The 24,380-nt window shown below is 37.6% G+C and overlaps 1 protein-coding gene across 1 annotated transcript; it reads left to right on the forward strand.

Annotated features, from left to right (window-relative positions):
• Positions 1-469: 469 nt before the first annotated feature.
• LOC100890325 (calcium-activated chloride channel regulator 1-like) lies at positions 470-22,573 on the forward strand. The gene is made up of 12 exons (XM_030976345.1): positions 470-681; positions 7,293-7,578; positions 9,752-10,038; positions 10,479-10,718; positions 12,033-12,257; positions 14,876-15,166; positions 16,388-16,618; positions 17,066-17,194; positions 17,971-18,118; positions 18,907-19,038; positions 21,415-21,636; positions 21,987-22,573. The coding sequence occupies exons 1-12, from the start codon at positions 511-513 to the stop codon at positions 22,571-22,573; spliced, it is 2,949 nt and encodes a 982-aa protein (XP_030832205.1). The 5' UTR covers positions 470-510.
• Positions 22,574-24,380: the final 1,807 nt, after the last annotated feature.

Genomic DNA, 24,380 nt, shown 5'->3' on the forward strand with positions numbered 1-24,380 from the left:
TCTTCTCCATAGTCCGTTTAGAACTGCGCATTCAAAATCATCGCCCCTTGTGTCATTGTGGATGTGTGTAACTGTGGCAACTATCAAACACGAACTTAGTTCGCTTTTAATGAATAGCATGTTTGACTTTTAGAATTTTCAAATAATCAAATCACATTTGTTATCATAATGATTATAATGATAATAATGATAATATGTAAAGATTTATAAGGCGCCGAATCCACTTGATGATCGATTGCTCAAGGCGTAGCTTGTGCAAAAGATGAAGTGCATGACAAATATAGACAAACGTGCAATAGGAGAAGTACGGACATGAAAAGTAATGGTAATCAATTATTATAGGCCAAATTAAACACTTCACCAGAAATGCAAACCCTTGAGGGAGAGTATTCCATATCGACGTCCCAAGTGAGATCCAAGGCCATGAAGGCATCAGAAAGCTTAAAAGGGAAGAAGATATTTATTCGCTCTTCATTGCAGGAGTTGTTACTATAGAAGACTAGAAGTAAGATGGCAAATAAAAAGATTATTGCTGTGATTCTGCTCCTGGAAATATTTCTTGTAGGAGTAGTAACGGGCCAGCAAAATATCATCAATTTGAAAAATGGAGCTTATTCGAATCTACTCATCGCAATCGACAAGACTGTGACTGAAGATCTCAGCATCATTGACAACATCAAAGTAATGTGAATTTGTTTTAAGCTTTTAACTTTACAGATTAGTGTCTGATTTCTATGTACTGACATTAATAAAGAGTGTTGGTTGAGAAATTATCATATAAATATTTATATATTTTAATAAGTTATTAACATATAGCTAACTTGTGATTTAGATTAAAATTTGTTCTTAAATTTTTATGTATATTTATTTGTATATTCATTGTCACAAACAAATATTTTATTTCATGGTTGTTTTTCCTGTTTGTTTTAATTTCATTTGAGGGTGCATTCGCTGTCGAAATTTTATGTTAAACAGAAGTTGGAGCAGTGGATGTAACTAAATACAGTTTTATTATCTTGTAAAAATATGTTTTTACTTGAAATATAATGTTCCTGTGAGCAGGCCCGGATGCAAGGGTCCGCCCCTGTTTAAAAAAGGGAAAGGAAAGAAATGGAAAGGAAAAGGGAAGAAAGAAGGGCTAAAAGCACGGATTAGAAGTGGACCCAGGGCACTCATATATTCGTATAGGCCGATTCGTATAGGCCCTGGTCCAGGCCATGCTCCGAGATTTGGGACGTTTTGAGGTCAGAACTAGCCCTATTTCGTGTTTTAGGCCCATATGATTCAAACAAAAGGCAGATGATCGTTCTACGCTAAGCCGTACAAGTTACAACGTTTAAAAGTATGTCAGGACTCCGATAGCTTCAAGTCCATCCGTCAAATCATCCAGCCGGCCGTCACACAATGGTGTTTGACGAGGTTGAATTAAACTAAAGCCCGACACGAGTCATTGCTGTTGGCCCATCCCAACAGCTGTACTAGTCTTGTTCTGTCTGATTTTGACAATCAAGTGATACCTGATTACTAGGAATGGCATACCAGAATCTGACACCCTTCTCATAGCCACCGGGTCCTTTCTTGAGCTATAGAGGGTTTTCATGTGACATGAATCGTCGAACTGGGTAGGCTTGTTTAAATCGAATGAAACAAGTTATGCAGTGCGTCCCAGAAAAAAAACGTAACCGAGAATTATCGATGCTTTATCATAGCTGAATCACAATTATGATTAATAAATGACACATATTTGTAAAGCTTAAATCCGCTTCTTTCATTTGATGCAATTCATATGATGCATATTTAACGCATGAGTGCTTGAAAACAGTTTGAAGAGAGGGAACCAAAAATTCATTTGTCAGGCGGTATGTGAACTTCAAAGAAAATGTCACATTTCTAGAAAGTTTTTTTTTTAACAATGGGGCCGCGCATATACAATAAAAAAAAAAGGTTATCATAAAAACAAAACCATATACCATATAAAGAATAAAGAAATAGTACACTGTTGGTCATAATGGTGGAATATTTATTTTTACCCCAGTTTAGGGAAGGATTTTAAAAAAATTATTTATTTCTAATAGATCTAGATAATGGCATACATTCTCAGATTTTATTGAATATTAATTTACGAGTGTTTGTTTTGCGTGACTGCTTAATCATAGGTGTGCTACTATGCTAATCAGCTAAGGGACCTACGTCCTTAAGTCATAATTGACAGTAATGAGGATTAATGCCTCACAAAAGGGCACTAATATATAGCTGATCGACACGATTTTTATCCTGGGGCCTCACAGTAACGAGGCCATTGCTTAGCCCCTGAATCATGACTGTACGCAGTGTTTGCTAGGGTACGCGGCCCCTTCCACAAATCCCCGAAAACGAAGAAAATGCAATAAATTGTCAAAAATTCATTGCATTTTCCCCCGGCCCCCAACAGGAAAAATTTCTCTGTAGGGCCATGCCTAATGGTTTAAGGCATGGCCACACAGAGGAATTTTTCCTGTTGGGGGCCGGGATGCAATGAATTTTTGACAATTTATTGCATTTTCTTCGTTTAGGGGGATTTGTGGGGGCGGCCGCGTACTCTAGCAAACACTGCGTACAGTCATGATTCAGGGGCTAAGCAATGGCCTCGTTACTGTGAGGCCCCAGGATAAAAATCGTGTCGATCAGCTATATTAGTGCCCTTTTGTGAGGCATAAATCCTCATTACTGTCAATTATGATTTAAGGACGTAGGTTCCCTAGCTGATTAGCATAGTAGCACACCTATGATTAAGCAGTCACGCAAAACAAACACTCGCAAATTAATATTCAATAAAATCTGAGAATGTATGCCATTATCTAGATCTATTAGAAATAAATAATTTTTTTAAATCCTTCCCTAAACTGGGGTAAAAATAAATATTCCACCATTATGACTAACAGTCTAGAATAACTGATGTCACACCGAGTAGAGATAAATAATATGAAATTCGTGCTCATGTATACGTTAAATATAAAGTTTGTTATAAGTTGGCTTAAAAAACATGTTGTAAAGAAATATCAAAGGATTTTAACTATGAAATAGATATGATAAAATATGCTGAAATATGATTTAAATATGATATAATATAATAATATATAGTGATAATATAGTTAACATAGTTAAATGTATTTTAGTTTTTTTTTAAATAGGATATAAATAAAATACGGGTTTACTAGTTATTATTGAAATTGGTCTATAATTACATGCTTCTTTTATTCCACCTTTATGCTATGCAACTACACGAGCAACTTTCCAGTTATCCGGAACAATCCCAGAAGTTATAGACAAATTTATTATTTTCGTTATAAAAGGTATTGCAAGTTCATCAACGCTGATATAATTTCGTTTAATATAATCATTACTTTAAACAAACAGAACTTTGTTATTCCTGGCTCATTTTTCCTGATTGAGTTGTCATATGAAAGGGCAGAAAATAAACTTTTTTTAGAAATGTGATTTTCTCTTTGAAATTCAGATACCGTTCGCCAAATTACTTTTTGGTACCCTTTTTTCAAATTGTTTTTAATCATTCATGCGTTAAATATGCATCATATGAGTTGCATCAAATGAAAGGAAAGGATCTAAGCTTTACAAATACATGTCATTTATTAATTCTAATTGTGATTATTTTTTAATAAAACATCGATAATTCTTGGTTTGGTTTTTCCTGGGAAGCACCGTATAACAAAAGTTGATCGAGAAGGCATATAGCTATTTCTCACCATTGCAATTTGCCAATATATGTCGTCATGAGTCCAGTGTTCCAGGGACTATGGTGATGGCCAAGGTTCAAACGGAGTATGGTCACACACATAGAAACAGGGGCGTAAATCCCGGGGGATGGGGGGAGGGGGCTGCATCCCCCCTGGCTTGAAGTAGGGGGATGGCCTGTATAATCATCCCCCCCCCTGATATTGCAAAAAAAAGAGAGGAAAAAAAAGGAAGAAGAAGAAGAAGAAGAAGAAGAAGAAGAAGAAGAAGAAGAAGAAGAAAAAAATGTGATTGTTTCAATTTTTGCATAATACATGAGAAATGAGTTATTTTTTTAATGTAAGTATAACTGTATAGCCTGCACGGATATAGTATGTCACGATCATTAAGAGTAGTTGCGCGACGTGCGCGAACAAGCACTTCATAAACTTTAGAATAATTTTTCGTTATTTTGCAAGGTATTATCATAGCCCAGACGTAAAGTGCGCCAGCGCGCGAGCGCTTAAAAAGTGCAATCATGTACAGTAGATGCCCGGCTCCCCCCACTTAGTATTATTTAGGGTACGCGTACGCTCGTTCCCGCCCTTTAAAAGCACCCCCCCCCCCCCACCCTATCTCAGGACTGCCAACATTTCTGAATCCCCCTTTCGCCGGCTTTACGCTGGCTTTTCCTACCTTGGAGACCCCCCCCCAAAAAAAAAAAAAATCCGGAACACTGCTAAATGTACAACCCCCCCCCCCCCCCCCCTTCAGGTGAGCTCTAGTCGACCGAGGGGGACTGGGGGCCAATGCTTTTACTTTTCAAAATTAAATAATCCTGAATGAGAGCTTTCAAAGCTAGCAGGAATTTTAGGAATTTGATCCCGGGATTTGATCAATTTTTCTATGATATTTTATAACCTCCTTTTTACATTTCTCAGGAGTCCAAAGAGAGAGAGAAAAAAAACCACCCCCTTTTAAAAGAAATTAAGAGTCGAGAATGGTACAACGAATCGTCTTCTTTCTCTAATGATTTAATGAAACGTAAAAGCTTCCGCGCTTCGCAGGAGGGGGGAAGGGAAAAACTGAATTCAGATGAGGATTAAAAGCCGAGAACGGCTCTCAGTAGTCGTTGTCAGGCTATTCCACAATAATTGAAGTGTATTATTGTGTTATTTGTGTGTATTGGGAGTCAAGAGGGATGACAGACGAAATAATATGTGAGATTATAGGACAGACTGAGCATAACGGGCGCACCATGATATAAGTCAGCTAGCCTACAATTGTGCAGAGGATCAAGGCCTGTTCTTCCTCCACCATATCGAGCAAATATGATTCTGGCATCCAGCTTTATTTTGGAGAGCGCCAAAATCAAAGGCAACCCTCTCGGGGGCAGGGGAGCAGTACTCAAAATGTGCCCCTTTTTACATGCGAAAAGTGCCCCTTTATCTTTGACAAGTGCCCCTATTAGTTTGTAAAGGTGCCCCTACCCCTTTTCACCTCTTATAAGTGTCCCTTTTATTTTGACAAGTGCCCCTTTTCCTTCGACAAGTTCCCATGTTCCTTTGCAATAAGTGCCCCTTTTCACTTTTGATAAGTGCCCCCTTCAACTCTGATAATTTACCTCATTCAAATCTGAGATGTGCCTCTTTTATTTTGACAAGTGCCCCTTTTCCTTTGTATGAAATGCCCCTTCCCCTGTTGATAACTACCCCCTTTTTAAATCGGATACGCGCACCTTATATTATTATATGTTCCCTTTTGCCTTTCTAATAAGGGACCTATCCCCTTTTTATAAAAGCCCCTTTTCACCTCTACTAAATGCCCCTATCAAAATCAGATGGGGGCCCGTTTTCCGTCGACAAATGCCCATTTCCTATTTTCATAAGTGCCCTTTTTCATCCCTGGTGAGTGCCTCTTTTAGAAGGTGTAAGAAGTGCCCCATTTTCACTTTTGATAATTACTCTTTTTACTTTAAAACGAGCTCCTTTTCTTTTCTGATAAGTGTCCCCTTTTCCTCTCATCATTAAACGCGCCCCTAATTTCAAGCGACTAACAGCACCGCAACCTAAAGCTCGCTCGCTCCGCTCGCTCGCGTTTATAGATGATATACTAATGTTACTTAACAAAGGTCTTTTCAGTATTCCGTTATTTAAAGGTACTATGTCCCATTTGCAGGCCAAAAAAATGAAAAAGTTAAATTCCAACTGCATTTAAAAGATAATACTAATTTAAAACTTCCCTAAAAAAAAGGTGGGGCTTGAAAATGTCTTCAAGTGGGAAAATAACGACTATTAGTTGTCAAATCGACTTTAGGGCTATAGAGCCCAAAAGTAATTGTCTTGATTTTCAGACAATTGTACCGAAGGGTCATACGTTTTATGCTGCACAAAGATTCAATCAGTTTAATCTTGGTCATCACAAGAAGTGAGTTATTGATGTAGACAAATGCTCATGTACCCTTTACAATTATTTTCATGTATGTTATTACCAAAGAAGAAAAAAGCCAGTCAGTCACTCAATAGTGTCTGACAGTGAAGTCTAGCAAGTAAACGGGTTTCCTTGCATAATTTGAATATGAGGACACTGCTAACGTTTAAATTTCACAGATAGGACAAACATGACATATTCATAATTCCTGCAAAGTTCTATAGCATTTGAGGTTGGCTGCAAAAGGGACATAGTACCTTTAAAAAGAATCTGCATATAACCCCATTAGGATAGGGTTTTTTGCTATTTATAAGATGTAATTTTTGTACTGCGACCTCACAAATCTTTAAAAAAAATCCTCGCTCCATTAGCTCGGTCGCAAATAATTTTTAGGACCATCACACTCAACTGCAAAGTATGATGCTTAAACTATATATTGCACTGTGTACAAAGTGAACAAATATTGAAATCATCCCTGATAATGTAATCACAATGTAAGGGTATGAACCAATGTCTAAAACATTGTATATTTTCGCTTTGAGATTTCCCTTTTACAGGTGCCCTTTTTTTATTGGTGCCCCCTCCCCCTCCAACTTCGGAATTCGCTTGGCCGCCCCTGGCCAAAATGATGCATTTCCCGCCCCTTGATCGCATATGAATTGTTGAAAACTCTTATCACTCGTTGGTAACTTGTTGGTAGATCGGTACAAGTCGTACACAAGTCATCGCAACTCATACCGAGCTCGCGTGACTCGTACATCCATCCGTAGGAAACTCGATAATGCGTCGTATGATAATTCATGCAAATGCCATACAAATTAGTAAATTTCAGGCGAGTTCACTCGAGTTTACGCGAGTTCAAGCTCGAGCCAGCTCGCCACAACTCGAGGCTCCAACTCGGCTAAGTGGGAGCCCTGCTTTAGCCGCTCGCACCGGTTGGTCTTATATCTCCATGGTTGGTCTTATTGCGTCTCACTGCATGTTCAATTGCAAATGAATTTTCACAAATTCTATCTTGATGTTTGTCACCGATCAACATTTGATCGCAACCTATTCAATAATATTTGATAGCCTAAATAGACTTACGCAGAACTAAGTTATTAGTATAAAAAGTAACTTATATTTAAGTAATCTTTATCATTCTCTCTCAGACGATGTTTACATCAGCATCTGAGCGTCTCTACCTTGCCAGCAAGCAGCACGTCTACTGGAAGCACATCAAGATACTGGTACCTAACACTTGGTCCATCCAGAGCGGGTATCAATTTGCTCGAACCGAAACGCTGGAGTCGGCCAACATTATCGTGCACAACTTTCCTGATGACGAGCCGTTTGTCGATAACTATGCAGGATGTGGGAAAGAAGGAAAGTGGATGCACATGACGCCGGACTATATTCTAAGCGAGACGTACCGAGAAGACAAGTTTGGTTCCACAGGTAGGTTACTTTCTTCTTTCTTTACGTGCAATGTCCTGAGACGTTGGCGACCATGGAATGCCACAAATCTCTGTCCCATATTCTAAGAAGTAATTCATTCTCCCCGAGATCAATTCCATTTTCGGAAATCCCACTCCTTGTGCAACTCATCCACAGAATCCTCCTTCTACCCATACTCCTCCTCCCCTCGATTGTTCCAGTCAGTGCAAGATTTTCCAAACTATTTTTTCGAATAACATGACCCAAGAAGCTCAGCTGTCGACCGCTTATATTATTCAGAAGCTTTCGTCCTGTTCCTACCATGGCAAATACCTCATTAATAGAAACTCTTTCTGTCCATGATATTCTTACCATCCTTCTCAGGAACCAAACTTCACAACTTTCCAGTCGCTTTCTTAGGTCTGATGTCAGGGTTCAAGCTTCATATCCATACATTAGAACTGGATACACGTAGTAGCTGAATCAGGCGCGTACGCAGGGGGGGGGAGGTTGGGGTTAAACCCCCCCCCCCCTTTGAGTTTTTTTCATGTGCATGTTTTTCGAGAACCCCCCCCCCCCCATGTCGATCGGTCAAATTTTCAAATTTGGGGACTAAACAAAAAAAAATGTCCTCTTATCCCCCCCACCCCCACCCCCACCAAACGACTGATTGAGTCGTTGCGAAATTTTTGGCCCGATTTTGAAATGTTAAACCCCCCCCCCCCCCCTCCCCCCTTGAAAAAATCTTATTCCTTAAAATGTTTTCTAACTTGCAGAAAGTTGATTTTGCAAGTGCAATCCTTCTCTTGATTTCTTGCTCGCCTCTTGCATCGTCTGTATTAAATTGTAGTCCCAAGGTAATTGACGGAGGCTTGCTTGATTTGATTGTTATTGATCTTAAGAGAGCATGGTATTCCTACCTTCTTTCAAATTACCATGCATTCCGTTTTCTTGTAATTTAGTGACAATCCTCTCTTGTCACCTTCTCTGGCGACAACATCTAAAAGTCGCTGCAGGTCCTTCTCTGATTCTGCGATTAATATAGTATCATCTGCATACCGTTTGTGATATTATGTCCTCCTACCCTCAATCCTCTTTCCGGTTCTAAGTTTCTTAGTATCAACTCACTGAAATAATTGAAGAGAACTGGAGACTAGGACACATCCTTGCCGAACCCCCCTAATAATGTTGATGTATTCACTTAATTCTGTTTCCACTCTAAAACATGCTGTTTGCTCCCAATACAGATTTTGCAATAACTGTACATCCTTTGTGTCTTGTTGAATCTTGGTTAAGTCTTCAAATAACTGATTGTGTCTTACTTTTTCGAAAACTTTCTTACAATCTATGAAACACATGAAGACGTCTTTCTGCATTTCTACGGCCCTTTCTGCTATAGACCGCAGAAAAAAAACAGCATTTCTAGTTCTAGCATCCTTTACAAAACCAAACTGCCCATTAATGATTTCTGGAGTTAGGTGATTCCTTGCTCTTTGAAGAAGAACTCTCAAGATGATCTTTGTGATATGGCTCATGAGGCTGATGATTATATGTTGCCCGCATTCCACCGCTCCAGGTTTTTTGGGAAGTGTAATAAATATTGATTTGCACAGGTCATCTGGAAACTTTCCATCATCATAGTTCTTATTGATGACTTAAGTTAGTTTCATTAAACCATAGTTCTCCAATGCCTCGACCATCTCCATCAGGACCAGCAGCTTTGTTCCTCTTCATCCTACTGATCGCTGACCTCACTTCTTAGAGCAGAATCTTAGGTCCTTGAACCGATCCTGCACAATGTGGAGGTTCTCTTCTTACACCGTCAAAAAACTCACCCTTGTACTCGGTCTGTTCAGTATCTCTTCCTTTTCAACCAGTACTGATCCATCCTTTGCCTTGTTGCATTTCAACTTGGAGCTCCGATGGTTACTATTGATGCAAATGTAAATATGCCATTGATGATATGAATAATAATGAAAGGAAGTAAAGAGAGAGCAAAAGAAGAAGAAAAATGAAAAAAGAAGAAGAAGAAAGAAGAAAAAAAGAAAACCAAGAATAATTTGAACCACTGGCTTACTAAAACTAATATTTTGGGGGATTATATCTCATTTACAGACAGAGGCATTGGCATGCTTTAACATGATTTGCAATGAGACTCTTTTTGTTTCTTTTCATCTTGTTAAAATTTAAACAGACAACGTGTTAGTTCGAAGTTGGAGCTATCTACGTTGGGGGTTATTCAAGGAGCACTATGATGGTAAGGGCGTTGGTGCCCCTGCCTATGACTCACCTGGTGTAGGTACTGAAGGGACCCGCTGTTCTCTCAAGATCAACGGAGGTGTTAAGAATGCTAAAGGAACTCCATGCCAAAGTAATCCTAACGGTGGTTATGATTCCGATTGCCGCTTCATTCCTGATAATAAAGAACAAACTGCAACCGCTTCATTGTTATTCGGAACGAATTATGCTCATATACATTCGGTAAGCCTGGCATCGTAAGTAAGCAGTAGATTTTCTAGAGGGAAATTAGAGGACTCGAACTCCCACCCCCCCCCCCCCCCCCTCCCTCATAAAAAATGCGCCTGGAATAAAAGGGTTGCTTCATTTTCCATGTTAGTACGTAGGAACTACGTCCTAAAAGCTTCGGTGACGGTAATCGAGTTAGGAATTTGCCTTGTCTTTATGATAGATTCATATTTACAGTTAAAAAACTTTAACAAATACACTTCATAACATATGTGTTTTTGCTTCTCGAAATACTCGATGAAACCGTTCTCATATAAATGTCAAGATACGACGCTTTTGCGAGGACAAAAATCGCTAAATCTTTTTTGTTATCACTGAAGAGCTTTTTATAGTTTGTTCAATAAATGTTTTAAAAAATTCTAAAATCTAATTGAGGGATTTAAACTGTATTTCAGATAAAGGAGTTTTGTAGTGACGATCAATCAGATCCAAATAACTTACACAATCCAGAAGCACCAAACTTGATGAATATTAAATGCAGTGGTGACAGTGCTTGGAAGGTAATGACAGAGCGAACAACAGACTTCACAGCAGGTATCCAACCTGTCTCAAACACCACTCCTACATTCGATGTCATCCAGCTATCTACAATCAGAAGTGTAGTACTTGTGCTCGACATTAGTGGTAGTATGAGCGTAAGTTGGTGATTGCTTGACATCAGTGGTAGTAGGAGGATAAGTTAGTGATTTCTTGACGTCAGTGGTAGTATGGGGGTAAGTTAGTGATTGCTTGACATCAGTGGTAGTATGAGGATAAGTTAGTGATTTTTTTTTGACGTCAGTGGTAGTATGGGGGTAAGTTAGTGATTTATTGACATGTTAATAGTGATAGTATGGGGGGAAGTTAGTGATTGCTTGACATCAGTGGTAGTATGGGGGTAAGTTAGTGATTGCCTGGCACTAGTGGTAGTATGGGGGTAAGTTAGTGATTTTTTTTCATTGTTTAGGATGCCTTTGCTTTCATTTTTTCTGTTCGGCTGGGATTGGATTATTCAAATTTAAATGTACTACTTTAGGTTCCTAAATCAATGTATGTGAAACGACCATGCCTCTTGAAAACCATGCTTACTTCACTAAATGGTCGAATGTTTATTTTAAAGAGACTTGATGTCAGGAACTACCACAATTGGTATGTGGTTTAGGACAACTAGCCCCTGGGCTATTGACCCCATGAAAATTACCCCCTGGAAAACTACCCCAAAGAGCCCCGCCCGCCCCCACAAGGACAATCATGGACAACCACCCCCAGAACCCCCCCCCCCCCCCCATGTTTATTTAAGGGGAAGTCCAGCCTGTTTATAGGTTGGTTTTAATAAAACCAGATTTTTTTCCGGGGGTAATTATCCTCGGGAAGGTAATCGTCCTAGGGGTTATTTTCCTGGGGGGGGGTAATTTTTCTTGGGGAAATTCTCCGGGGGGATTATTTCCCGTGAGGAATGTTATGGGGTAATTTTCCGGGGGGTAATTGTCCTTGGGGTAGTTTTCCGGGGGAATTGTCCTAGAACTGGTTGGCTTAAATCAATATAATTGCCCTAAAGAAAAAATATGTAACTCCAAAATATTGTTAAAAACATTGTTTTGAAAATATTTTCATTCTTTTATGTATTGGAATGTGTTAATTATCTTTATCAAAAGCGCCATTCTATTTTTATATAAAGGTATTTAGTCCTAGTTATATCATAGTGAAGTCAAGTAAAGTACCTTCATTTAATGTTAATGTGGTTAGAACCTGATCTAAATCAACATATAAATTAAGATATATTAAAAAATAGATTTACAAATCAAACGAAAATTCGACCGTTTTGTAGTGTATGTTGAGTGGTTGACATTGCAATAATTGTATAAGACTTGTACGTTCATGTGTACAGTAGGTTTTATATTGTAAGTGAAAGACAAAAAACAATGCTTTTAACAGAACTTATTCATACCGTGTCACGTCCTTATTTGTAGGGAAACAGGTTTGACAGGATGATCCAATCATCTACTGACTACATCATGAATGTTATTCCAGACGGAAGCAAGCTTGGAATCGTAGTCTTCGACACTGCATCTGAAATCAGAGCGAATCTCATCGATGTTACTGACAAGGCCTCGAGACAAAGTCTCGTCAATGCCTTGCCTCCATCCACTAAAAGCTCTACGTGTATTGGATGTGGAATACTGTCGGGCATTCAGGTACCGTGTAACTCTTTCATGTCACCGATCAGTTTCTAATCTGACAATGTTTAAAGTATATGATCGTTATAGTGGAAGTACCTGTGATTATGTTACCAAATGGAATTATCGCAGTCGATTCTCGTCGATCCACTTACAACCTGAAATGCTCTGTCTATCTCTCGGGTGTTCTGCCACAAGCAGGTCCACACTCAAGAGCCTTCTTTAGTTCCTTCTCCATTCCTCTCTATATTTAGCCTTCTTCATTATGTAATGTGATCTGTCATCTACAAAGCCTGACACCATCCAAATTATTAGTCTTCCTTTCCCCCCGTTTCCCTCAAGGTGTCCCCCATCGTATGATATAATAACCTATCCAGTGTTCCTCTGTTCCTCGTTTCTATTAGAGCCTTTTGAACTTCTGAGCTTGGTAGTGATGGACCCATGTCATCTTGGTCTACTTGAATGGCTTTAAGTTTTGCTTCTTTATCGTATAATTGCAATGACGAATATCGTCATTGCCTTGTTTTCGTTCACATTCTGCCCCTTTAATATTCTTCCCGTGTTTTCCATGTTTTCCGTCTTTTCGTTAGGAAATCGCATTCTTTTTGCACGTAGTGCTTGTTATTATTAGTTTATGCCCATTCCGCAAGTCCGTTTCCTTTCAAATTTCATAGGCATAGTTTCTAGCAATTCCATCAAGGTCACTATATTCTTTGATTTTCGAAATCACTCATGCATAACCGTCCAGGCGTCATTTTGTCCGTTTCTGGTCCGTTTTAAGGCCTTTCTTTCTTCCTTCCTATCTCCACTATTCTAGATCCTACAGAGTTCTAACAACTTCCTCTAAATAGTCCAAGATATGTTCTTTGATTCTGCGACGTATAACCTGACCTTCAAGAATCCATCTTTGCACTGCAAATTCAAATCCGAAGCCGACTCCGTCAAAAATCTCAAAAAATATTGAAAAATGGACCCCTAAAAATCAGAAATTGCCATAACTTTCTCATTTCCGTTTCGTCTCAATTTCTTACAGTATCTTTATCTCATAATTGCACAAAGCCATGCTGTATTTAAGCTCCTATGAATTTGCAAAAAATAAATAGCGCCCTCTAAAGTTCAGGGAATTGGCTTTCTTTCTGTGGCCATACATCCATCGTTTCTGACCAAACCCGTACCCTTTTTTTAAAGATTTAGATACGTGAAGATATGCCCTTTCCAGCCAAGTACAAAATTATATACCCTAACGCTGACCGAATTTAAGAAAATTGCCCTCAAAATTCGCCATTTTCAAGAAAACTGCGAAATAACTTCAACTTGCTCTAAAATGACGATCCTTTTACCTACGTCAATGAAACTTGGCATACACATGTATCAAAGCACGTGACAATGTTCTACTAAGTTCAGTAAAATTTGATGACGTCAGCGCAAATTTTGAGTGGACTATTGGGCTATTATTATTATTATTATTATTATTGCCCCAAATGATGAATTTTTTATACGTAACAGTCCGTTCAATGCACGCAATACATTGCACGCAGATGCCAATGTGCCAAACTGACCGCAATAGAGTGTTCTTTCAAATGATACCAAATACGTTACATGTTTTCACAGAAATATTTGAGTAAATTGCGTTTGAACAAGAGCTGCCTGTGATGAAAAGGAGGCAAAATGAGTTTTCGCCAACTTATAACACGTTTCGGCAATGACGTCATTTTTTCAGACTGCTTTTCGCCCCATTCCCGTCCTTTTGTTTCCTTGAAATATTGCAGTAATATTCCAAGTTGCAATACGCAGTGCACCTTGAAGCCGGATTTTTGAAAATCGTCAAGGGGGCCAATTAAGACGCCATTTTATACTCTGCATGATTGTGTTAGTATTGGCGACTGTTTGTACCACTGCACACGTCACCACTTGTTCATCATGCATTGCTTGCGAGCCCTCTCTATGTCCCTTCCTCTATTCCAATTCCCTTCAAACTTTGTAGGCATAGTCTCTGAAGCTTCCCTTCAGGGTCACTGTATTCTTGGTTCTCCGGAATTCCTCATCCGTGACCGTTCAGGCGCCATTTTGTCCGTTTCGGGCTGTTTTGGTAGCCTTTCTTTCGCCCTACCTATCTCCATTATCACAGAAGTTACATACTTCTTACAAACTGCTCTGGATAATCCGAGAGAAGCTCTTTCGTTTTAACCGTAGAAACACGTGCATCATTGGACGCACGTCGTTGTGACACGATTGCATGTCTAGTTCTCATATGTGTTTCTTTTGAATATTTGAGACATTAGTTAGCCCTTCTCCAGATTTGGAAACTATTCCTATACAAATCTTCTTTTTGTATCTGTTTCATTAAGTTCCCTGTCTTTGGTATACATCATGTCGCTTCGGCCTCTTTTTTCTAAAGCTTCAATCTTCTCACACTGCTCCCCAAGCCGCTTTTTTATGGCCATGCCTGTTTCCCTTAAGTTTGTTATTAAGTTATCGGTACTTCTATTTTCCTTCTCCTGTATTTTTCCCTCTACATTGTCTTCTTTCCTCCAACTTGTCGACATAGTTTTTTGTGTGTAGTTTTCTTTTTAAATACATTCATACAATGAAACAAACAATTAATTCATGTAACAACCATTTCTTTTTCTTTCTAGGTACTGGGATCATACGCGCAAGGTGGATACATCGTACTCCTCAGTGATGGCGGAGAGAATGTTTCTCCATTAATCGGCGATACGTATGCCGAGATTGAGAGCTCAGGAGTTATAATTGACACCATCACCATAAGCAACTCAGCTGACCAGCAGCTGGAAGATCTTTCCACCATGACTTCTGGTATCTCGACCTTCTGTTCTGATATAGGAACTGGGACATGTCTCATCCAGGCTTTCCAGAGCACTATAACTGAGAGACCTGGTGTTGGTGTTGGGACTGTTCCCATACAGGTATATATTTTAGCAAGGACTGCCAGTTTTTTATGCAGAGGAGTGGACGGGGAAGGAAGTGAAAGTGTAGGTTAAAGGGGAAGTCTATCCTGGTAATAATAGAAGCAGGACACATTTGAAGAACGGGTCAGTGAAAGTTTGAGCAAAATCCTATTGATAATAATAAAGTTATGATTTTTTAAAGTTGCGATCAATCAAACACTGGCAACTCCTTGACGTATCTAACAAGCCCCCCTCCCATTTCTTATAACAGAAAATGTCAAAACAATTATTTTCTTAGTTATTGATAACATAATAAATTGTTTCATACAAGGTTTGTATCCACTCTAATATATGCAATAATCATATTTAGCAAAATCCGATCAAAACAAGAAAGTTATGAATTTTCGAAGTTAAAAACAAATTGGCAATTCTCTGACAAATTTTGCGAACTCCCCACCCATTTGCTGCTTATTTAAAATTCATATGAATTCAGGATTTTGCTAGAAATGTTACTGACCTTATATCCCCCCCCCCCCCCCCATTGTCTTGCTTCCAGTCAAACCAGGGTTAGTAGCTGTATTCTCTTTAGAAGTTGATATAAAAAGTTATACAAAACAAAACAAAGCAAAAGGAACAAAAAGTAAACCAAAGAGCAATACATAACATTTGTGTTCTTTAACAGCTTCGTAATATATTACATGGGAAAAGATTAATTGAGACAAGTTATAACAAAGTATAGTTTATTACAAAAGCATCTATTCATAAATCAGCCATATATTGAAGTATGGCACATTGTTATGCTTGGATTCGTTCAGGATGCCATAGAGTTTTTATGTCACCAAACCCAGATAAAATAGAAAGGAAAGAATCACTACTCGATAGGATTGTGTGACTTATAGTTGTCATTTATTGTTTGATTGACTGCAGGATATTATTAATTTGTTGTTTGTTGTTTGTTTGTTTGATTGTTATTCTTGCATTCACAATAATCATTTGGCAGCGTGCAGGTATACATACATAGTATGATATATGAGAAGTACTTTTTTAATTAGTTTAGTGCTTTTTTATAATTATTAACTCACTATGAAAGAAAAGCTTGCATCGAATAAGTTTATTATTCAATCGTAATGTACTACATAAACTGAAACATGTTGATAACCTGACAAAAAAATCCGACTTCTCGTTTTGATAGTCCACATTCATCCAGAATTAATGATATATTCGGAATTTTCATCAAAGATCTACAGTTCCGAGATCGTCATCGAAAGATATCCTGGTCTTGAAGTCGTTCCGGTAATCATCGATGCCGCATTGGGTAACGAGACGGTGATCACTGTGATATGGACCACGAGTTCGTCGATATCGGTCGTAGTCACTGGACCAGACGGTACTCGCATTGATGAATATGATCAACGTTATAATATTGATACCAACACGAAGATTGTAACGATCAACCTACCGCTAGCGCAGGTGAACTTTTTGTTTACTGTCGTTTGATTTTGGTACTCACCAGTTATTATTCAAAAATCTTTCCACTATTGCAGTAAAGATGGAAGTAGAGGTACTATGGATTGAATATCGCCTCTTGTCATTCAATCTCACGAGAAATGGTTTGAACAACACATTCGAATGTTTAGAGTAAAATAAAAACTTGCCATTTTAAGAGGATTATGTATCCTTGTGCAGCTCATTGTTTTCTTTAATTTCTTGAATAATTTACTGACCAGAATTATTTTGGTGAATTGTTTTGCGTCGTGTCATCTATCCGCTGAACAAGGTCAATGCTGAAAATGTTCAATTCATTTCCATTATTGTATTTTCGATGTTCATAAGTTCCCTTGATAATGAATTTTAGGCTGGATGTCCCGTACCATCCTTCGGTAATCAATAATAATGTATCCATATTCATTTATAAAGCCTGGTAGATGGAATGTTACGATACACAACACCGGAGTAGCTACCGAGTACGCTAGTGTTGCAGTAACATCTAAACCAAGCACGGAGGAATACAAGCCAGTCACAGTCACTGTTCTACTAGGATCACGTGTAAGTTTACAAGGATTTGTCACAAATATATTCTTACAATAAAATGGTCGAAACATCTTTCAAGAAATCAACTCAAGGGCAGTTTCTGTCCCCGTTTGCATTCCCTACAGACATCATAATTGGATTACGTAACTTTTCATAATGTTCGTGCAAATATGATCGACAGCGTTATTGAAGATTTAACTTGGTTTATTTAAGTCTTTGCCGTCGTGTTATAATAAAAACAAGAACACAATTTATGCATAAATGTACATGTTAATGAAGTCTACCCATTCACAATTGGTAATGTAAGGATTCTACGTACTCATCCTCTCCTTGCAATTAGAAATGCTCTTTGTTTTTATAATAACATGTCTTTTTACCAACCATTAGTTAGGATAATGTTATTGTCGTTTTTACAATGAAGACATAAAACTATAAGTGTGAAGATTTCGTATATTGTCTAATACATTTATAGTGATTTGATCTCTTCGAATTTCATATTAAAGCATATTCATGTATACAAACAATATCATTAATGATACAGAAAACTTTCATTAGTTGGGGATAATGATAACATGTAGTTTTTAAGCTGGTAGAAGCTTAAAAACTACATAATATCATTAATTTTTCGATATTTCTCTTTTAGCTTTTTGATAATATCATATTGGTTTTAATATTTTCCCCACTTAGAAAAGTTCTCAAACATTTGTTTGATCGTGTTATTTCAAGCGATCTCCCTTTTGTTCATCATGTGATTTTTTAAATAAATTTAATGATGATGATTGGTTTGGCAGGAGGTGGACTTTTCTCACACTCCAGCACTAGCTATCTATACTCAGGTTCAACAAGATTACCAACCTGTTCTCAATGCTGACGTCACAGCTATCATTTCAGACGCCTCTTCCTCCACGACCACGATGATACTGCTTGATAACGGATCAGGTGAAACATCGTATCTCGTATTTTATTATAGTGTCATTAATATGATTAATAAATTAACTCACTAACTCACTTAACTCACTATTTTAAATTCACATTCCAATCACACATTAATGCTCTTTGGAACTCATTTTGGACGAAGTGGGTACAGGCGGGAAATTTACTTGATTCTAGATATTAATTTCGTCCATTTTTGTGCTTTAAAATTTCATTTTATATACCTCTCAGCAATCTGATCAAAACGAATGGATGGAGTATTCAGAGTTAGTTAAAAAGTCAATTTAGTTAATTCTATCACCCATATATTTAAACAAATAAAAATCAAAGCTGAAATATCTGATCGTACTAAATGGACGGAATTGTGCCTATTATAATCCCACTCATTTCTTCCTTCTGTTTTCTTTTTATTTTCGTACTTGGAGCGCAACAAGACATTGTCATGTATAGCATATTGTAGTTTAATATTACACTGCATTAAGCTTAATATATTTTTTCAGTGCAGATCGAAAGGGGAACAGAAAAACAAGCCCCTTTTATTGTTTATTTTGGGGGGCAGCTCCCGCAAAAATTATATTGATTTCTTTTATAATTTATTCACCTTCTTCTTCTTCTCCTTCTTTTTCCTTCTTCTTTTCCTTCTTCTTTTCCTATTCATTTCCCTTTTTCTTCTTTTTCTTCTTCTTCTCCGTCTTCTTCTTTTTTTTTCCTCTTTCTCTTTTTCACCTCCTGCTTGTCCTTCTGTTTCTTTTTCTTCTATTTTTTCTTCTCCTTATACTCTATGCATCCAACAGGCTCAGACTTATTCAAAGACGATGGTACGTATTCAGGGTTCTTTCTAAACTTCGCTTCTAATGGCAGATATAACGTCAAGGTCAATGTCCTCGGCTATGACGACGTAATCGAAGTCGCAGAGAAGGGAAGAAGTGAGTCTATTAAATACTCTAATTGATATAATATCTTTTACTCTTAAAGAAAGGAAATTAAATAAACTTACATATCTTTTTTTTATGCCTCCGTTACGAAGTAGCCGGAGGCATTATGTTTTCGGGTTGTCCGTCCGTACGTACGTCTGTACAGACACGTACGTCTGTACGTACGTCCCGTTCTCGTGATCGCGTTATCTGAAGAACCGATTGATGGATTCCTGCCACACTTTGGTCATGTATGTATCTTGCAGAGCCGATGAACTGATTAGATTTTGGGGTCACAAGGTCAAAGGTCAAAGGTCACAGGGCTCATTATGTATGCAAAAACAGCTCGTGATCGCGTTATCTGAAGAACCGATTGATGGATTCCTGCCAAGCTTTGGTCATGTATGTATCTTGCAGAGCCAATGAACTGATTAGATTTTGGGGTCACGAGGTCAAAGGCCAAAGGTCACAGGGCCCATTATGAATGCAAAAACAGCTCGTGATCGCGTTATCTCAAGAACCGATTGATGGATTCCTGCCAAACTTAGGTCATGTATGTTACTTGCAGAGCCAATGAACTGATTAGAGTTTGGGGTCACGAGGTCAAAGGTCAAAGGTCACAGGGCACATTATGTATGCAAAAAATAGCTTGTGATCGTACAATCATTAGAACAGATTGATGGATTCCTGCCAAACTTCATTTAAGTATCTTGCAGAGCCAATAAACTGAGTAGATTCTTGGTTCATAAGGTCAAAGGTCATTGGCTCATTATGTATGCAAAAATAGCTTGTGAACGCATTCTCATTAGAACTGACAGATGGATTACTATTTAACTCAGGACATCTTGCAGAGCCAATGAACTGAGTAGATTTTAGGGTCATGAGGTCAAAGATCAAAGGGTCATATATGTATATGAGAAATTGCTTGTAATCACGATATTCTGAGAACCTGTTCATGGATTACAATTGAACTGGAATTTTAAAAATTTCTTCTGTTTTGGTTTGTAAAATTGCTCTATGACGGAGGCATCATTTTCGACTGCGCGCAGTCGAAGTTCCATCTAGTTTCTCCATATTTTTCCCTCCACAGGGATTTTTTGATTTTCATTTTAAACAAATTAACAAATATATATTCAAGGTATACATTTATAACATAAATGAAATTGGCTTATCAAGATACAAGTATTGTTGAACTGTTGAGTCAACAGAAAACTAACAAATCTTCAATAATTCATTTCTGATATTCATGGAAAGAAAACAAAAATACAGAAAAGTATCATTATATGTAAACAAAAATTCCTGAATTGAAACCATTTTCTTGTGAATTTATTATTTCCACAGTTCGAATCTGCAAAGTAATTTATAATCGAAACTCTAATATTATCAAAATCGGGCAATTATTTCTTTATTTTGCAAGTATACACCATCTGTCGCATCACAATCAGTATACAATTTAATGCATAATTATTTGAACCCCTTAAACCAAATAATTTATCTTGTAATAAAAATGTATAAATCCAGTGATCCAACCTATCCCAAATATGTTTAACATGCGCACAATCACATGGCAGATGTATAACTGTTTCAATCTGTTCATTACAAAATTTATATTCTTTTCTTGGGACTAAATTCATTTTAAACAGTAGATCGTTCGTATATAATGTATGCGTTGCAAAACCTTAAACTGAAACCATCGTAAGCCCACATCAATGGTACAATTAAATCCAATAGTCAGAACAATATGTTTCCCAACTTTTATCATTCAGGTCGAAAATGCATTTTCGTTTTTAAAAAAACTTTTACATAGTCCTTTTCTTCTCTTTAAACTTAAATATGATTTTGGGGGCATATGAAAAGGAGACGTAGAGATAGCACATGGCAAGTGTAAGACAACTAGACCGAGGAGATCCTTACTTGACAAAAATCATTTTTTAAGAAATAATAATTTACAATTCCTTATTGTTTTATAAAAGAATGTGCCTGTGTGAGTGTTATGCTACATGTAGATGCCCCGATTTTCTAAACGAATGTTTCATGTTTGGTCTTTTATCGATCTAGTATAGATTTGCGTATTATTTTAAAAAAATACCCTTCTCCGAGTGGGCTCTTTGATATATTAGCCAAAAAAATGCATTCGATGGTGTCATCGTTTTATAACGTCATGTCATCTTTCTTCAATAAATGTATCATGAACTTATGAATATGAACATTAATACGGCAAATATTTCATTTTAGAAAGCTACTCTTTGTTGCCATCTGGCTCGAAGATTTCAAACTACTGATAACTGCAGACATATTCATTTATTTTCGGTGACACAACAAATGATTAGAAGTAGAATTGCCGTTATTTTTGCATACTAATATCCTCCCTCATAAATGTTTATCCAGGCAGACGATCAGCTCAAGTTGAGGTGGAGACCGAAGCAGAGCCATCTTTTATGCGTACAGCATCGGGAGGAGTCTTCAAAGTCCAGAGCTACACTCCAAACGCTCCCGATACCCTACCACCTTCTCGTATCCAGGACCTGGTGTATACATCTTTCTCCTATGACAACAGCACGGTGACCCTCACCTGGACTGCTGTAGGAGATGACATGGACCAAGGAACAGGTAAACTAATCTTCACCGTCTTTAGAACGTAATTATCTTGCCCGGTTCCATTTTTAGTAATTTGCATGTCAATTTAAACCATCAAATTTAAACATGACTTTGGCAATGAAGATGGAAAGGTGCACAGAAGAAAACATACTTCGAAATCTACTTTAGATTTAGCCACACAGCAGCATACCCAGTGCATTAACTCTTATCTCATCTCATCTCTTCTTTAAAACTACTTTTCAGTATTAAAAAAAAAACATTTGGTGATACATTCTAATTTTCATTGTACCTAAATGTGCTCATAGTCATTATTATTAAGCAATTTTTGTTTTCCTGCATTTATTTTAATTTCTTCCCCAAAGCCTACAGCTACGAACTCCGATATTCCACCAACTTCTCTGAGGTACGGGACAACTTCGACAACAGTACCAGGGTCACTCAGGATCAACTGGTATATGGGAACCTATCCCATATCAATCCATCAGGAGTTATTGAAATTGTTACTGTCACCCTCCCAGAGAAGGGGGAAGATATCGTGTATTACTTTGCTATTCGGGCTTGGGATGAGACTGGGAACGGAGGACAGTTGTCCAACATTGCGTCCTTGTCGATTCGTTTCATTCCATTACCTGTAACTTCCACAATTGACCCTACCGTGCTTGCTACTGATGCAGTGACAGAACTGACTACCAACCAAGGTACTCTAGAGACCACTGAGGAACCAACTGGACAAAAAAATCAAGCCTTAATCATTGGTTTGTCTTGTGCACTAGGCGCAGTATTCGTGGCGTGTGTCAGTTTAATGTACATCTGCTATCTGAAGCACAGTCTCACCCAGGTGAAGCCTACCACACCGCCTGAATCAACATGGACACAGCAAGATCTTCCTGATACAGAGATGGTACAACAGAATCCTACCTATGATAATTCTGCTCTATATACAGCTTGATTTACAAGTGTCACCTATCCTGTAGAACATATCGGATTGCTTCTAAAGCAAACATTCGTTTTTCTTCATCTTCATGTAATAGGGAATTGTAATATGGAATCCCCCAGTTAATGGAAGTTCTCTAGAATCGATCGCTGTAACTCAAGTAAAGTTTAGGTGTCGTGTGGCATATAAACTTTTTAATCAGTAATGAAAATATTTAGTCGCACGCAAAGAATAGTGTACGTTTTTTGATTACCTTGAATTTGAGAATTGTGTGTCGAGGACGCCTCGCACCCTCCTCCAAAAAGGTTTAAAAAAATACAAAATGACAAAATAAAGTAATTAACTCTTTAGGCATGATTAAGTAGAAAAATAAAGAATATATATTTTTAAACAAACTAAGCAGAATATATAATCGACTGCTACAAATTATTAAGTAACTTAGTAAATTATTTTGCTTTAGAGTTTTTTTTTTAATCATCTTCGTGTAAAATAACGATTACGACATGGAATAAATCAATGTGGTCCTATACTAGATTATCTGGTCAATGTGACAAACAACGTTCAAAACTTTTGAATTTCACTTCTAGAGAATTCAAGAAATGAGAAGATGTTGTTTCGTTGATAGCTACAGAGTATCGATCACGTAGTCATCGAGATCTAGTATTACCCTATAAACTGCTCTGTTCCATGTACAGTACCGTGCTGTACTGTGCTGTTCATTAGTAACTACTCTCAAGGTGCAGTGATGGAGAGCTCAATTAATAACTTTTGTTTCCCTTTTGAAAGAAAACAAATCCATCTGTATATTACAGAGTGTACTGTTGTGGTAGTAGCTTCATGGTTGATGCATACATGAATGATTACATAACTTTCATGAAACTTTTCAGGCTTCTTGTCATGGCTAGGGGCGCTCGGTCGCATGTTTCAGGACGGTGTTGCCATGCTGCTTGTCTGATGTAGAGTAATTATTGTGCTGGTGGGTGGATGTGTTGCATTGTTGTCCCGGGGCGGGTGATTGGGTACCCTTGGTACTGACGGGAAGTCTGAACTCAGTTGACTTCAAAATTTGGTACATTCGAGCTTAATCTGGTCATGCATACACTATAATTCCGATCTGGATTATTGTGCATCATTGTTAAGGTGTTGCCAATTTGAGATGTGTTTTCCAAATCATTAGCAGTGGTAATAACAATGTAATTGTGTAGCCAAATAGTCAAAAATATGTTTGTCTTCTATTAACTCCACAGTTCAATAAATATGTGTATCTTGAGTAGTCAGTTATATTTCAAATATAGATGTACATCACCTTGAATATATGCTTGTTGATTTGTTGCAAATGAAAATCAATAAAATCCCTGTGGAGTGAAAAATATGGAGAAAAAAAATAATAATCCTTTAAATGATGATGGACCAGCATCATGGTCAAAAGTGAAGCCAAAATTCGGTTTAATAATGAACTGATTAATAATCAGGTTTATGAACTGATTAAAAATTCGGTATAATTTCACTGATTGCCCACAAACCATGTTTTGTCGCATCTTTGCAACACCTATAAGAATTATTCAATACATGTTCGTTTTGATAGTTACGTTTTCCTTAAGTTATTTCGAATTCCTTTTCTGAGGCCGCCATCGTGATCAAGCTCTAGCTTAAGATGGCGGTCTCCTGCATTTTTAAATTTTGAAATGATTTGTCAACTACGTTGTTTTTTCAGTATAAATATTTAATTGATTTATATTTTGATATGATAATATATGTATTTTGAATTTTGTTTATGTTTTCATTATGTTGAAAAATGAAGATTTAAAAACAAACAGTTATA

The sequence above is a fragment of the Strongylocentrotus purpuratus genome, unplaced genomic scaffold, assembly GCF_000002235.5.
Source record: "Strongylocentrotus purpuratus isolate Spur 01 unplaced genomic scaffold, Spur_5.0 spur5_scaffold_9, whole genome shotgun sequence".
Taxonomy (NCBI): Eukaryota; Metazoa; Echinodermata; class Echinoidea; order Camarodonta; family Strongylocentrotidae; genus Strongylocentrotus; species Strongylocentrotus purpuratus.